At 42.3% G+C, this 14,223-nt stretch overlaps 1 protein-coding gene across 1 annotated transcript; it reads right to left on the bottom strand.

Moving 5' to 3' along the window:
• Positions 1 to 950: 950 nt before the first annotated feature.
• LOC147164996 (uncharacterized) lies at positions 951 to 4,650 on the bottom strand. The gene is made up of 2 exons (XM_086091612.1): positions 3,805 to 4,650; positions 951 to 2,352 (listed from the first exon to the last, which is right to left on the bottom strand). The coding sequence occupies exons 1-2, from the start codon at positions 4,433 to 4,435 to the stop codon at positions 2,315 to 2,317; spliced, it is 669 nt and encodes a 222-aa protein (XP_085947738.1). The 5' UTR covers positions 4,436 to 4,650; the 3' UTR covers positions 951 to 2,314.
• Positions 4,651 to 14,223: the final 9,573 nt, after the last annotated feature.

Below are 14,223 nucleotides of genomic sequence, written 5' to 3'. Positions count from 1 at the left end.
ACTAATTACCTTTGCAAAGGGACTTCTTCACCAGAATCTCACCATTCAGTTAATTGAACACGCAAAGAGTAGAATACAAATATTGTCTACTCTAACACTATCTAGCTAGCTTTAGACAGTTGGCACTGCTCGTTTCCACTGTCTTTATGTCAAGCGATTTCTTTCTAAACCTCTCAAGTGAGGAATAAACGCGAACAACCAGACATACGACTACACGTAATGTTAGAACAGCACACAGTGTTGATATTTTGTGAACAAGCATGAAGATGGAAAAAACGGTAGATATTAATGAAAATACCGAGAACAATATGTTGTCGAGTCGGAAGTAGCTAGCTAGCCGGCTAGCTAGCTAGCTCAACAGCGTTGGAATCAGCCATCAACGGTTGAGTGAAACAACACAGTTAATAGTTTGTCAGCCAGCTGATAGAAAGGGAAGAACAACTTCAGAGTCAGACTGGCCGCCAAAATGTCTGATTGATAGGATTGTATTTCACCTGGCTCTTACACTATTAGCGTAGCTGTAGCTTGCACGAGACCTCAAAATTGGCTATTTTCTGCTCCATCTGTTTTGAAGACATATTGATTTTGGCTAATCTTGCCTAGTATAAATCAAGTGAGCAACATTGGCGCATTAGCGAAAGATCTTTTCTTTTGAGATCGACTGTAGCCATGTGACCTTACAGCAGGTCTGTTGAACACATTTTTCGAAGCAGACGTCAATTGTTCCAGCAGGATGTGATGCATCTAATTGTATTTACAAATGCGAGAGCCAGACACGATAAACACACCTGCCTCGCATGTTTGTCGGTGCAAAGTGTTAATCAATAAACAAGCCCGATGCAAAGTAGAGACGTCAGTTCTTCACAGAAAAGAGAATTTGACTCAATTGTTGTCTCCAAAATATTCTTCCTGACAGTGGATTTGAAATAAACCAATCAAAATGCCATATGTGAACTTTAAGCTTTAATTGAAGAAGTTTCATCCAAAATATGACAAAGTGCACCGTTGCAGTCAAATGAGTAATTTGGAGTTTTCCACCGAGAGAGATTCTTTGCTTTGCAAGGTCTTCACATGCTCCCTGTTTGTTAACTTTTGTCAAACGTACGACAAACGACATCAAAAGTTAAAAAATTTAATAAAATGAAGTTCAACAATTTAGCGTTTCCCAAAATCCCAACTACTTCCAAACAAAATGGCTGACTTCCTGTTGTCTTTTTCACGTATCGTGTTCTGACTGACATGTCCACCAAGTTTTGTTCTGATAGGTCCAACTTGAGTTGGGGGGGGGGGGGCATTTTTGCTCCTAACTTTCCAGGGTCACTACTGAATTATTTATTAATTATTTTTTTTTTTCATGGGGACAATTTCCTCACTGGAGCTTGTTAAAGAACGAGCCCTGGAATTTGGCCAAAATGGCTGCTCCAGACTAAAGTGACAAACAGTTACATTTCAGTCTTTGCTTCTTGACGTCTTTTCGTGTGTCCTGTTATGATGGACATGCCCAACCAATTATTGTGTTTATTAATGAAACTGATATCAGGGATCATTTTTCCCCCCCAAAGAGTTTTCGGGCATGTTGGCAGCAGGATTTATCATCTATAAATATCATTTAGAATATCAAATAAAATGTTGGACGGGTTAACCTGGGGCTCGACGGATTTTTCTGACAGGGTTATGGCACCCGAGCCCCTCAGCCCCAGCGTAGCGCCATTCCTGGTTGATGAGTCACCATTTAAAAAAAACAGCAATTTCCAAAAGGGCCTTCGCACTTCCCAGCGATAATCAATTGCTCGCACGAGCGCGAGTTATTTTGAGCGTTAATTAGCAATAATTAAAGAGTCCAATAAATAAATAAATAAATAAAGAAATAAATAAGGCGCGCAACAAACAAAAGTGTCAACAAGCTTCCGCAGTGGCGTCATCTGGATCTCGCCGTCGTCTCATTTACATGATCAAGACTCTTCTCTCACACACGAAGACTCGTGGAATAAATAAATAAATAAAAAAAAACACTCAAGCGCTGGATGCGAAGGCCCTGAAAGTCGTTCAGTCTCATGCCAGTGTGCCCCCCCCCCCCCTCTCATCTCCGGCGCTCTCTGCGATGTGACAAGTGGCATCCATTGGGGCAAACAATGCCCACGCGCGCCCTTCCGTCCCTCCGAGGCCTCGCTGGCAAAGCCTCTCAATGACCAGTCAACAATAAATTACAATCTTAAAAGGCCGAGGTGCGTGCGAGCCAGTGGGAAGTCCGCAGATGTCGAGGAGTAGAGCAAGACGGAGATCTCCACATTCGGGGGTGCCCCAGGGCCCTCAACTAATCCCACTTTATCCACGAGAGACGAGCTGTCAGATCTGGGGACACAAAAGCGGGACAAACGCGGCAGTTTTGATACGTTTCAATGACTGTTTAACGAGTTCTATATGGAGGCACACTTACGACTCGATGGCCACATAAAGAGACTTGAGAGCAGAATTTTTAAAGTAGGGTTTAAAAAAAAAAAAAAAAGGAAAAGGTTGGATATAATCCGGAGTACTAATAGCCAAAAGGAACACACCTGGGATTGGAAGTGTGCAGCTCACACTACTTGAAAATGACATTTCCATTTAATAATAATAACTTTTATTTCCATTCAATCTTTTAATTCATGTTGGACATGTTTTGTTTTGTAAACACCAAGATAACTAGTCCTAACTCAAACTACGTCATGACCACTACTTTGTTACTCTACTGAATTACGATCGGCACTTAACTTGAGTGCATATTTTCCTGGCGACTTTTGAAAACATGTCACCAGTTTCTTCGTCAAAATACACGTGATGAAGATATTGATTGGTCGGCATCTTGAAGACTTATCAGGCGTGCTTTGGAAGTTATCATTAGCACTATTTGTTGATCAGTTCACAATATCAACAATTATTCACTGCGACATAAGAAGAGGGAAACTATTTTGTGTTTTAAAAAAAGTTATGAAAATGTGTACTTTTGCAATTGAGTACATTTCAGTCTGTACTTTAAACGAGTTGAATCCGTTTTTCCACTTCTACCCATATATTTTGGGACATAAATATTCTACTTGTGACTTTAATAGGTCGATTAGGTCCAGTAAACCGAAAGGCGCCATTGCATAAATGAGTCGTCTATTTCTATTTTCAAGTCTTTTTAAACTCAAGTAGCACAGTTTGAGTACATTTGCTACCTCTGCCTAAAAAAAACGTGAAAAACGGAAGACTCAGAAATGCACTTAAGTACAAAAATGAATGTATAATGTATATGAGCTGTTTTGATAACTTGGCAAAACTCACTGGGGGGGAAAACTATAGTTTCCCTCATATTAAATTACATCGTGAGAATAAAAAATTAAAAAAAAAACATTGGACACACGATAGTCTACCAATTGTGATTGCTTTTGTCAAATGAATAACAGAAAATGCTAAACTAACAATTGAAAACAACATTGTAATGTGTTGATTTTTAGATGAGACGGACATGGATGGGGAAAATGTTGCTACACTAAATCTATTGCGTCATCATCGAAGTCCTTCCTCCTGATTTTCTTCGTCTTTTTATGTCGTTTTGAGTCATCGGCATTGGTTTGAAAATATGGCAACGAGCCCATTTTGACAAAGAGGAGTGGCCTACATACAGGATATGTTTTCAAAAAAGACAGTAAAAAGTCCTAATAAATGAATAGATCAAATGTACTTAAGTGGAGATGTCAGGGCCGTCGTAAAGCGAGGACCTTCTCCTCTGCCGTCCAAACGGCATCGTTGTCACTTTGAAGGCAGATTTGCAGGTTTGCTTACCGCTCGTGTTCCAAATGGCGTTGGTGTGATTCTTGTATCCGCTCTTCATGCACTCGTCCACGTAGGACTTGGGGTCGCACCCGGACACGAGGATCTCCCTGAGCAGGGCGATGTAGGCGATGGCCAGCCGCAGCGTGTCGATCTTGGACAGCCGCTTCTCGTACGGGAAGGTGGGCACGTGACAGCGCAGCTCCTCGAAGGCCGAGTTGATGCTCAGCATCCGTTTCCGCTCGCGGATGTTGGCGGCGTGCCTCTGCACCTTGTACGGCTGCTGGCACCCCTGCAGCTGGCACCCCTGCAGCCGGCGCGCGCGCAGCCGCTTGGACGACGACTCGTCCGCGGGGAAGCCGTCCGCCTCCTCTTCCTCCTCCTCCTCCTCTTCCTCGTCCCCGTCCCCGGGGGACTGCGCCTCAAAGTCGGCGAAGGTGAGCTGGGCCTCCGGGAAAACCGACTGGCAGCCCAGAGAGGACCAAGGCGACAATTGGCCGCCCGCCGCCGCCGCCGCCGCGTTGCTGCAATCCAGCAACAAAGTGTCCAGCTGCGTCTGGAACTGCAAGTTGTGCTCCATCTGACCCCAGAAGGCGAAATCTGGCGAGCCATCTTGGTCCAAGTCGAACAGAACGTCGTCCATCACTCAAGGTTTTTGGTTTTTCGGAGCCGGTGGAAGAGCACGCAGGAAGGCCGCCGCGCTGGTGGTGGGGGGACCGAGTGACGCGAGTGACGCCGTGCGTGCAAGATTGCGCACGTTAAATACTTGCAGGGCCTCCATGTTTTCTGAAAGGAGCCCTCTTGAGAACTCTCACTAAATAACAATTACAAAGGGATCGGTTGATCTCCAAACGACAAAAAAAAAAGAAGGGGGGGAAAACACGTGTCCAATTATAAGACCCCCACCCCCAACCGCCCCGAAGCCCTCCTTCCAAGTCGTCCCGCTAATATTGACAAAACACTCACCATTTAGTTATAGTGGAGGACTTGCGACGCTCATTATGCGGCGCAGCAGGCCCAAGCTGGGCCCGCTGCATGAATGGGGGACGTTTGGATCTATTTAAACTCAGCGGACTACTGTCAAAAACACACCAAAGCCCTTAAAAAAAAAAAAAAAAAATGTGTTTCAAATCTCATTTCATGACAAAAGGGGGCGTGTTTGCATTCATTTGAGCACGCGCCATTCCGAATGAAAATGAGTTTGAACAAAGACAAATAAATAATTAAACACATACATAATCAAAATATACTACATAGGTGGCACTAACAAAAAAAAGCTTCACTAATTTAAGATACATTGAGCTAGATCAAATGAAGCTTTTGTTAATTGCATTTTCGCTGCTAATTTTATTTTATAGCAGGCTGCAGGTGTACCTAATAAAAGCACCCTGTTGCGTATTTACGCACAAACACCCCCGAAATGGATTCTAGTTTTAGAACTCGTTCCACGCGAATTCCACAATGATGGTGATTTGTCCACAATTTGTAAAAATGTAAAAAAAAAAAAAAAATTAAGAAATGTGGATTAAAAAGTAATCCAGCATGCGTGTTTGCAAACACGTTTCTTTCTATTTCCCCAAATCCTCCACAATGCTCATTTGAGGCAAATCCTTTTAAAAAAAACAAAAAACAAAAGCAGGACAGAAGGAGCTTTTCCCTCGGAAGCAGCTGATTCTAAAACAAAGACAGGTGACGCTTGTGACAAAAAAAAAGAAAAGTTGAGAGCAGGCGTTTGTCATTTTAAACTATTTACACATTTTTTTCAGTTCATTTACGTCATAGATGTGGAAAAAGTGCTGCAATTTAAATAAAAATAAAAAAAGGGGATAAAAGCACGTGAGTGCAATCAATGCAACGCATGCGATGGTTTGACGACGGGACAATCTAAACATGAACCAATCCTTATTATCAGCATTCTTGTCTTTTTTTTTTTTCCTCCTGCAGGGAAATAATGTAGCCTACAAGGCGTGCCGAACAAAAACACGCACGTGTTTGTTCTGAAGTCGTTCCCGACAATTAAGCGATGGGAATTTACAACAAACCTCGTGCTTTACCTCGAACGTCAACAGCATTACGCAGGAATGCAACATGAGGTCAATTGGATTTGAATGTGCCTAATGAAGGAGCTGCAAGGCGGCTGCGTTTTCAGTCAATTAGACCAACTTTACGGTCATTTGAGAGGTGAACTGCCGGCACAAAGCATATAACAACATCAGAAGAAAAACAAAATTGGACTCATAGAAGTCATGCTTCATAAAAACATACGGAATGACAATTAATAGAATGTAAAGCCTGAAATCCTTTTTTTGCCTCATTTTAATGGCCATTGGGCTCTGCCTTCTGATGTGCACGCCTTGGCCACCTGGGGGCAGTATAATACAAACACAATGGCCTTTTTGTTTATCGCTGGCGACGTTTCCGCAAAAATACCCGCAGTCGGCGAAATTTGCGAAGTCGTCAGCTATATATTTTTTCTTACTGTAAAACCTCTCACCAGACACTTTATACACTTTTCTAAACAGGCGTGGCCATTTTGTCACATTTCTTTCTTGTCTAAGTACTCTTAATGTTCAAACCTTCATAGATTTGAAAAAAATAAAAATAGGTGCAACGAGTTGAATATTTTTGGTCATTAAATTGAACAAATCTGAGATTTGGTTGGCAACCAGTTCAGGGCTGGCAACCCCGCCGACTGCCCGAAGCCAGCTGGGATAGGCTCCAGCCCCCCCCCCCCCCCCCCCACACCCAAAAAACAAAAACATTGTGAAGACAAGCGGTTAAGAAAATGGATGGATGGAAGTTTAACAAATCCATCCTAAGAACTCAATTAACTCCATCAATTCGAACTGCGGTTCAGTTTCGGTACTTCGTTAATTAAACAAGAGATGACGACAGACGCAGCCAGACCTGACGACTCTGCCCCGGACCCCCACCAAAGCCCCCCCCTTGTCAGCACCTTCTGGCTGCTCTCTGCCAAAGACGGCTCACCCCCAGCTGACGCTCAATGCGTCGGGTCCTGTCACAGGCAGCCTGGCCTCATTGTTTCAAGTCTCACGATTCATCCGCTCGGGAGGCTCGTTGTTGTGCAATCAACGGCGTCGCATGCTTGTCGAGAAAAAAAAAGAAAAAAGAAAAAAAAGAAAAAAAGATTGGGGGCTGTCATGGTGCGAAAATTCTAATCAGCACTCGACGGTGGAGTGCGGACGAGCAAACTGTCACACATTCTCACTCCGGGATAACCAATTGATTGATTGATGACATCACACGCAAAAAGTAGATTTGGTTTCAGATTTTTTTCTACATGGCGTCAAGGCTGAAGCGCTCCGAAGTAGACATTCGTCAGGTTTCCATTCAATAGTTTTGATTTTTTTAAGCAGACATGCGACTTGTGCCCGTTTCCATCTGTTCTTCTTTTGCGAACATTGAGAGGCGACTCCGCCGCTGTAGGTGGCGCTATACACCACAGAGATGTGATCCACCAGTCATTTAAAAGAAGAGGAAGAACAGGAAGCGACTGCGCCGTGCGACGACGTCGTATGAGTTTGCTTTTGTAATTCTTGATCAACCGTAACGTTTCTTTGCTGTTTTCCATCTAAAATTGCATTAATATTCGCTTCTTTAATTAATTCAAAAAGATTTCTGTTTCGTCGTCCCCCCAAACATACCTTATTTTATCGTTTGACAAACGTACGTGTGACGTAATATCCAGTCAAAATGTGCGACGTGTATCCGGTCTTGTCAGCGTTTATTCGCAAAACTTTTTTCCATAGCCAAAATTTTGCATCTTCAAAATTCACCCCATCGAAGCGTAATTTTTTGTGTGCAAATTTTAGGCCGTTTTTTTTTCCGAATTTCTAGCATTTCCATTCCGCTTTGTTTTTGTATTTCTGGAATTTTTCTATTTTTTTCTCAAAAAGAGCTCAGTATTGTTCATTCGGTAATGTCATCATCATTGCTCTTTTTTTTTTTTGTATGTGTATGTGCGCGTGTGCGTGCGTGCGTGCGTGCGAGTGTGTGTGTGTTCGTTAGCTCACCAAAAACCTATTAGAAAAAATCCTAATAGTATTTCTGGAAATTTGGGATAAAAATGAGTGGATGGAAAGTAAAGCCACCTAATGTCTCTGAACTTTGAAATATCCAAACCCTCTCGTTTGCCTTTGAAGAACTTCGACCACGAGGATGAGATCGACGTTGAATTCTAATGAATGTCACAAAACGTCAAAGCAAAAGCAAAAACACACCCAGCAGTGTTCGTTCTGTGACGAGATTTTCATCAAATTCCGAACTCGACCTTCGCGGCCATTCAACTGCATTGCACGTCTTTATATATCATTTGCAAATTGCTGACATTCGTCCTCGTTTGCTTGAGTGACGAAGAAGTCTCAGCAAATTCTTGCGGCGCAAACCCGGAGTCGTGTTTGTTTGTGTCCGAGGTCGATAAGCATCGCGCTCCCAGAGGCCCCCGGGATCCGTCTTGGCGGCCGAGCGCAATCCTTTGGCCGCTTTTGATCCGCACTCGGGACGTTAGAGCGTCACGGCACGTTGAAGCGATAGCTCAGAGCGCAAGCTAGCCTTGACGACGCGGCAGATTGGGCTTCGGATAGGCCCGGCGTTCACCTCCGTCATTAGCCTTGCGCCGCGCGTACGCGGCGGCGGCGTCTGAGCCGAGCCGGAACCGGTTCGCCGCGCAAACAATCAACGGCGGCGCTGCCGCAGCTTTTGCTTGACGATGGTTAAAAAATGAAGCAGCGGCGTTTTCATTCTTTCAGGCAGCGTCGCGTCTGTTGAAGGCATCAAGAAGGTCAAGCGGGCCCAACGCAAAGCGGACCTCCAGGGGGCGCCGGCTCTCGCTCCGCTTTGATAAAAGGACATTGAGAGCTTGTAGAACAGGTGGAAGGCAGATCATGTGACTTCGACTGAGTCCTTTTAACTCCACACTTGTAGTCATCAAAGCAGGTCGCAGAAAGTATGAAAGGGAAGCAAAGTTCTGGCGCCGTCAACGAGATAACCGATTTGGGCCGGAGCACTTTTTGACACAGTACCAACAGCGGCGGTACACGACCTCACGGTGGAAGAATTCCACTTTTTTGCCTCATTCGCATCCAATCGGAAGAAGTCGCATTTTCGTTATCCCGGAAGTAGCGCCACTTCCTGCTTTCGTGTCTAAGAATCATGGGAAATGCAGTCCTACTGTTGTGTTGGCGGGTGGTCAGAGCTAACGCAAGCTGAGCTTTCTGGCTGCCGGCACGACACCCAAACATGTCATTGAGCAGCTCAAGTTCGGGTTAACTCATGGAGTCGCTGGACATCCAAATGTTGTTTTAGCTTCCCCAGTTGAGATTGTTCTACTTTTGAGTTTTGAAAAAAGTAAATAAAAAATCGCATTTTTGACTGGATCGGTACTATTCCTTTAAATTCATAAGAAAATCCAATTTTAAATGCCACTTTTTTTGTGTTTTACTGTTTTCTTGAAATTTATTTGTTCACATGAATTTAAAAGTATTTTCGTACATACAGTATATGAAAGACCTGAATTATTGCGCTTTAAGACAATCCAAAATCTTTTTAATTTATATTTACAATTATTGAATTAGAATATTGAAATTTTTTCACCTATGACAATGTTATTTTCTTTAATAAACTAAATGATTTAACCAGTTATTGCCTTTGCAAAATTAAATTTTTGTGGATTTAAAAAAAATAATTTCCTCAATATTTAAGAAGAATTCATCAATCAATGAGGTGAATCGAATCGGAGAAAAAAAAATCGAAATAGAATCGAACTGGACTCTTGTGAATTAAAATCAAACCAATTGAGGAAATGAGAACGGATAGCATTTACCTTCAAGTTGATTCATTTCAGTGATGCGGTCCCGACTGCAACGTTGACGATTTGATGGATTTTGCCGTCAAGCCTTGCTGGTATCTTTTATGAGGACGCTGAAAGCAGATGGAAATGTCCTCAAAGTGAGACTCCGATTCCTCAGAAGAAAACACTCGACACGCGCGGGCCGGACGGAATCTTTCTTTCACAAAACGCGTCTCAGGTCACTGCCGAGACTCCTCAAGACCAGCTGCTATCTTTATCATCGTCTCATCTCTCTTTGTCCGCTGACCCGCTCGTCTCGGTCATCAAGGTGCTTCAGAGGAGACAGTTGAATAGCGGAAAAAACAACGACAGCCTGTTCATCCTTTCTTCTTCTTCTTCTTTTTTTTTTTTTTTTTTAAGGTAGACCGCTTTTATTTAGGACACTCTCGATGACCTTCTGCTTTCACACGGGACGGGATCATGGACGGCAAATGTCCGAATTGAAGTTTTCCATCAGGTTGAAGTGAGGTTTGAGCACACGCAGATAGAGGCAGCAAACGCTTTGTCGAGAGCGGAGGAACCGTCGATACAAAACACGGAATGCAAACGCGGAGCATCATCAACGTCCTCGATGCTTAACTCGAGGATGAGCTGATAATCCAATCGGCTCTTTTCTCCTCCTCGGATGAATGCGTCCATTCTGATGACAGATGTTGAACGACGGGATTTTGTTTCAATTATTTTATATTGTCTTCCCTTTGTTTGTGCGTGCCTTTATCAGGAGCGCTGTTCATGTTGTACCCGATTTGGCCACTTAGGGGCAGTGTGGTTCCGCGCGTTCCGATACACTGTTGAGTTGGAGCCACATTAGAGAATAGAAGGAAAAAGTCACAATCGAGTTATTCCAATAAAAGTTGTTTTTTTTTGCAGCGTGGAGCCGTTCTTTTGAGTGATAAAAGTGCCGCGAGTAGCGCACGAGTTAGCATTAGCGGGTCAGACTGGAGTAGATCATTACGATTCCTTGAACATTTATAAATTGAAGCAAAAGTCATTTTGAATCAAAAGTCGTTCTTAATCGAAAATTGATTCTGAATCGAATCGCACACCCAAAAATCGGAATAGAATTGAATCGTGAGGCATTCAAAGATTCCCTCCCCTTCATTTTGTCTTAATTGAAGGCACGCACATTTGCTGATGGCATAACTTAACCTCACTTTTTGACGTATTTTATTTGCTTTATCTTGTATAATAAACACGATGTGTGCTTTATTTGTGTCATTATTACTTGTATTATGTGCTGGCAAAACGTACCAAGGCAGCAGCGGGATGGGCTCATTCTTTTCTTCTTTCAGCTGCCGCGTTATGCAGAAGGAAATGTACTGACAAAAAAGAAGATTTGAACAGTCAAACAAAAGTTCACAACGTGCATTTGAGAAAATTCAATAAAATCATAGTCATCAAAAATCTAATTGAGATATGGTACGAAAAATGTGAAAAGGAAAATGTCACAGGCACGTTGAACAGTGAAGCTTTGTGAAATTGATTCATTTAAAATATTGATATATTGTAATTTTGTTTTAATTTTATTTAATTTCCGATGGGAGTTTTTCTTCTTTATTTTGGTCTTTTTTTTTTTCATTTCTCAGGAACAGCAGTTTTGGTACTGGGTCAATTTGACCCGGGCACGTTTCATTACCCAAAAGTGTCAAATACATTCCTACTAAACAGAAACTCTATTCCTAATGACCATACCAAAAAGCGACTTTTAACACTTAGCATTATTTGTTAAAAACATTTCTTTCACTTTTGCATTGGATCTAAAAAAAAATATGAGGCGGCCATTGAAGGTAAATATCGAGGTTTGCAAAGTACTCAATTAGACAATAAGCTGTCCGTCAGTAAAATATCAAGTATCTCGTTGCTGTGAGCCTTTTTTTTTTTTTTTTCATCTTAAAATGATTTATGAACTTCCTGTTTCATGAAATATCGACATCAGCGTGGACTGCGTGATTGTTTCTCAACCGGGCCAAGGATATGTTTCGTATTAGGCCGTGATCAAAGACACAAGGAAACAAACGCTTGGGTCGCATTACAGCAAAACGATACAAATGAATTCAAGTCCATTTAAAATTGGAGATTTTCACAACCTTTCTATCGAGGAGCAATCACAGCGCTGTCAGGTAAATACTGCCGTGACGACTAATACGGTTCTTCTAGCTTCGATCAATGTTCATTTCTTTATACATCAATTTGTTACATTTCAATCTCAAGAGTTAGAATAGATTTGGACTTTTCTCTTTTGCTCTATTTTACGTACCGTAACATTCAGCACAGAAAATATAGCTAATTCGCTACAGTAAACTCACAATGACTTGAACTTACAATCAGGCTAGCTAGCTAGTAAGCTAGCTAGTGTTAGAGTAGACAATATTAAGTATTGTACTCTTTAGTGTTCAATTAACTGAATGGTGAGATCCTGGTGAAGAAGTCCCTTTGCAAAGGTGTCATTATAACAGAAGCTTCTGATGACAACAATTGACGACACTGAAGCCGTGTTCCATCAGATTGTGTGTCCGGCTCTCCGTCACCTCATTATTTATTGAAAAGTCGGTAAATACGAAAAGTCTCCTCCCATCAGCCCACAGTACATTTGTTTACCACTCAGTGAATACAAGAGAATCTGTTCCCATGGGTATAAATCAGATTAGAGAAAAACAATAATAATCAGCCTGTGACTCCCCTCTTCCGACCGGCAGAGACCGGCCACAGACAAAACTCCCTTAAAGATAGCAAATGTACAAACCCGTTGCCCTTCTTCTGAGAGTGAGACAGATAATATAATTCTATTCATTGAGCCATACTGCTATAACTAAATCCAAAACGGCTAAAATATAAATTGAAACTGAAAAACAATGTTAATAACTTAACACTAGCTAGTAAGCTAGCTAGCTGTACACAGCATGTTTCCAGAATAGGACGAGAAACGCTTTGCTCCAAATCTGTGATGGAACTGTAAAGTCTTAGCTGAGCAAACGGTCGATTCTGATCATGCGGGTCGCAGAAGAACCGCCTTCACATCAGCGGAATGTTTTTACACAACCAATAAGTACCGTAACGTCCAATAATACGCACCTGTGTATAATACGTCCCCACAAGTCACCTTTGAAAAGGAGTTTCTTTCTTTTGTACTTGATGTTGTATTTATTGGCCTCCTTAATTACGTTGGTCAACTTTTTTTTTTTTTTTTTGGGAGTGCCAAATATATTTGAACATTTCTGGGTCATTTTTGGACTGCCATTTCCAAAAATGGCATCCATTTTTTTTAAATTGTCTCTCGTTTTACAGATATGAATATTTTTGACAATTCATTGATTGATAATTAATTTGCTTAAGTTTACTGCTAATATTAGCACATTTGCTGCATTTCGGAAGCATATGAGAATCTCCATCCAAGTTTGATAAGATTCCAAGTTAGCGTGGCCGGAACCCTTGTCATTCTTTTTTTTGCCGGCTTTTGTCCAATTTGAAGAATTCCACTTGATCCAACAATCTTCAGCCTTTCGTTGTCTTCTGGCAGATTATCGCTGTTAGCATCGGGCGACACCATTTCAACGACTTCCTGTAACAAGCTTTGGTTAGTTCTCAGCATATCGACCCGATGGCAACGGGATTCGTTCTGCTCGCCCTAAAAAAAATATTTCACCTCTCGTCCAAGACGGTACACCCCAAACATCGGATAGCACTCGTTTATGCAGTCAAGTAATTGGGCAAACAACGGATCCATTTTGTAATGTAATGTGTTTTCTCAAGTCAAAATGTCCGTTTTACGTGTCAATGACAGCAGATGCGTGAACTTTGCTTCTCATCGTCTGATCGACAGCCAAACTGGAAGGAAGTTTGTCACGGAAACGTTCTCCAGAAGTATTTTGTTATCAATGTTGCAAGTATTTGGCCCGGCCGGGCCCGACGTGCCGCCACACCCGTTTAGATGAACTCGTTGGCGCAATGGACGAATCCGACCGGAGAGCGCCATCACACCCTTCGTCTCGCACCGAACGCTTCGCCATCTGAGAGCAATTAAACGTCTGGTTTCCATGAGCGGCTGACAGTTGCAGTGTGTGTGTGGGAGGGGGGGGGGGGGGCGCCGCCCACCCACCCCCCGCCAATTGCACCCTCCGCATGCTCCTAAACAGGCCGAGTGTTTAGAAAGCAGAATAAGCCAAGAAAACAAATGTTGAAATCTGAATTACACAACAACCAAAATTCAAAACCTCCCACACAATATGGTGACGGCATCAGGGGGCGTTCGGACTCATGGATCTTTGTGGTACTGATAGACGATCTTGTCTATGTAAAAATCGAGATGGGAACAGAACCAATATATATTTTTTTTAAATCATGAAAGGAAAATGAATGCTGAGAAGTAAGAGGTGTTATTTAGTTTTTAGAGCTAGACCGATATGGTTTTTCAGGGCAGATAGAGTTGTCAATTATTAGTAGTCAAAGCAGGCCGATAACCGATATTTGAAGCCGATATTCATTTTCAGTAAAAAAAAAAAGAAAAAAAAAAGTGGCGTTAATTTTTTTTAAATACAAATACCAATCTTGACTTTGCTGTAATG

This window comes from Leptonotus elevatus, chromosome 12, assembly GCF_054856555.1.
Source record: "Leptonotus elevatus isolate MCC_2025b chromosome 12, RoL_Lele_1.0, whole genome shotgun sequence".
Taxonomy (NCBI): Eukaryota; Metazoa; Chordata; class Actinopteri; order Syngnathiformes; family Syngnathidae; genus Leptonotus; species Leptonotus elevatus.
Note: the sequence above shows the minus strand (reverse complement) of the source record. Positions and strands in the feature narration are given on the sequence as shown.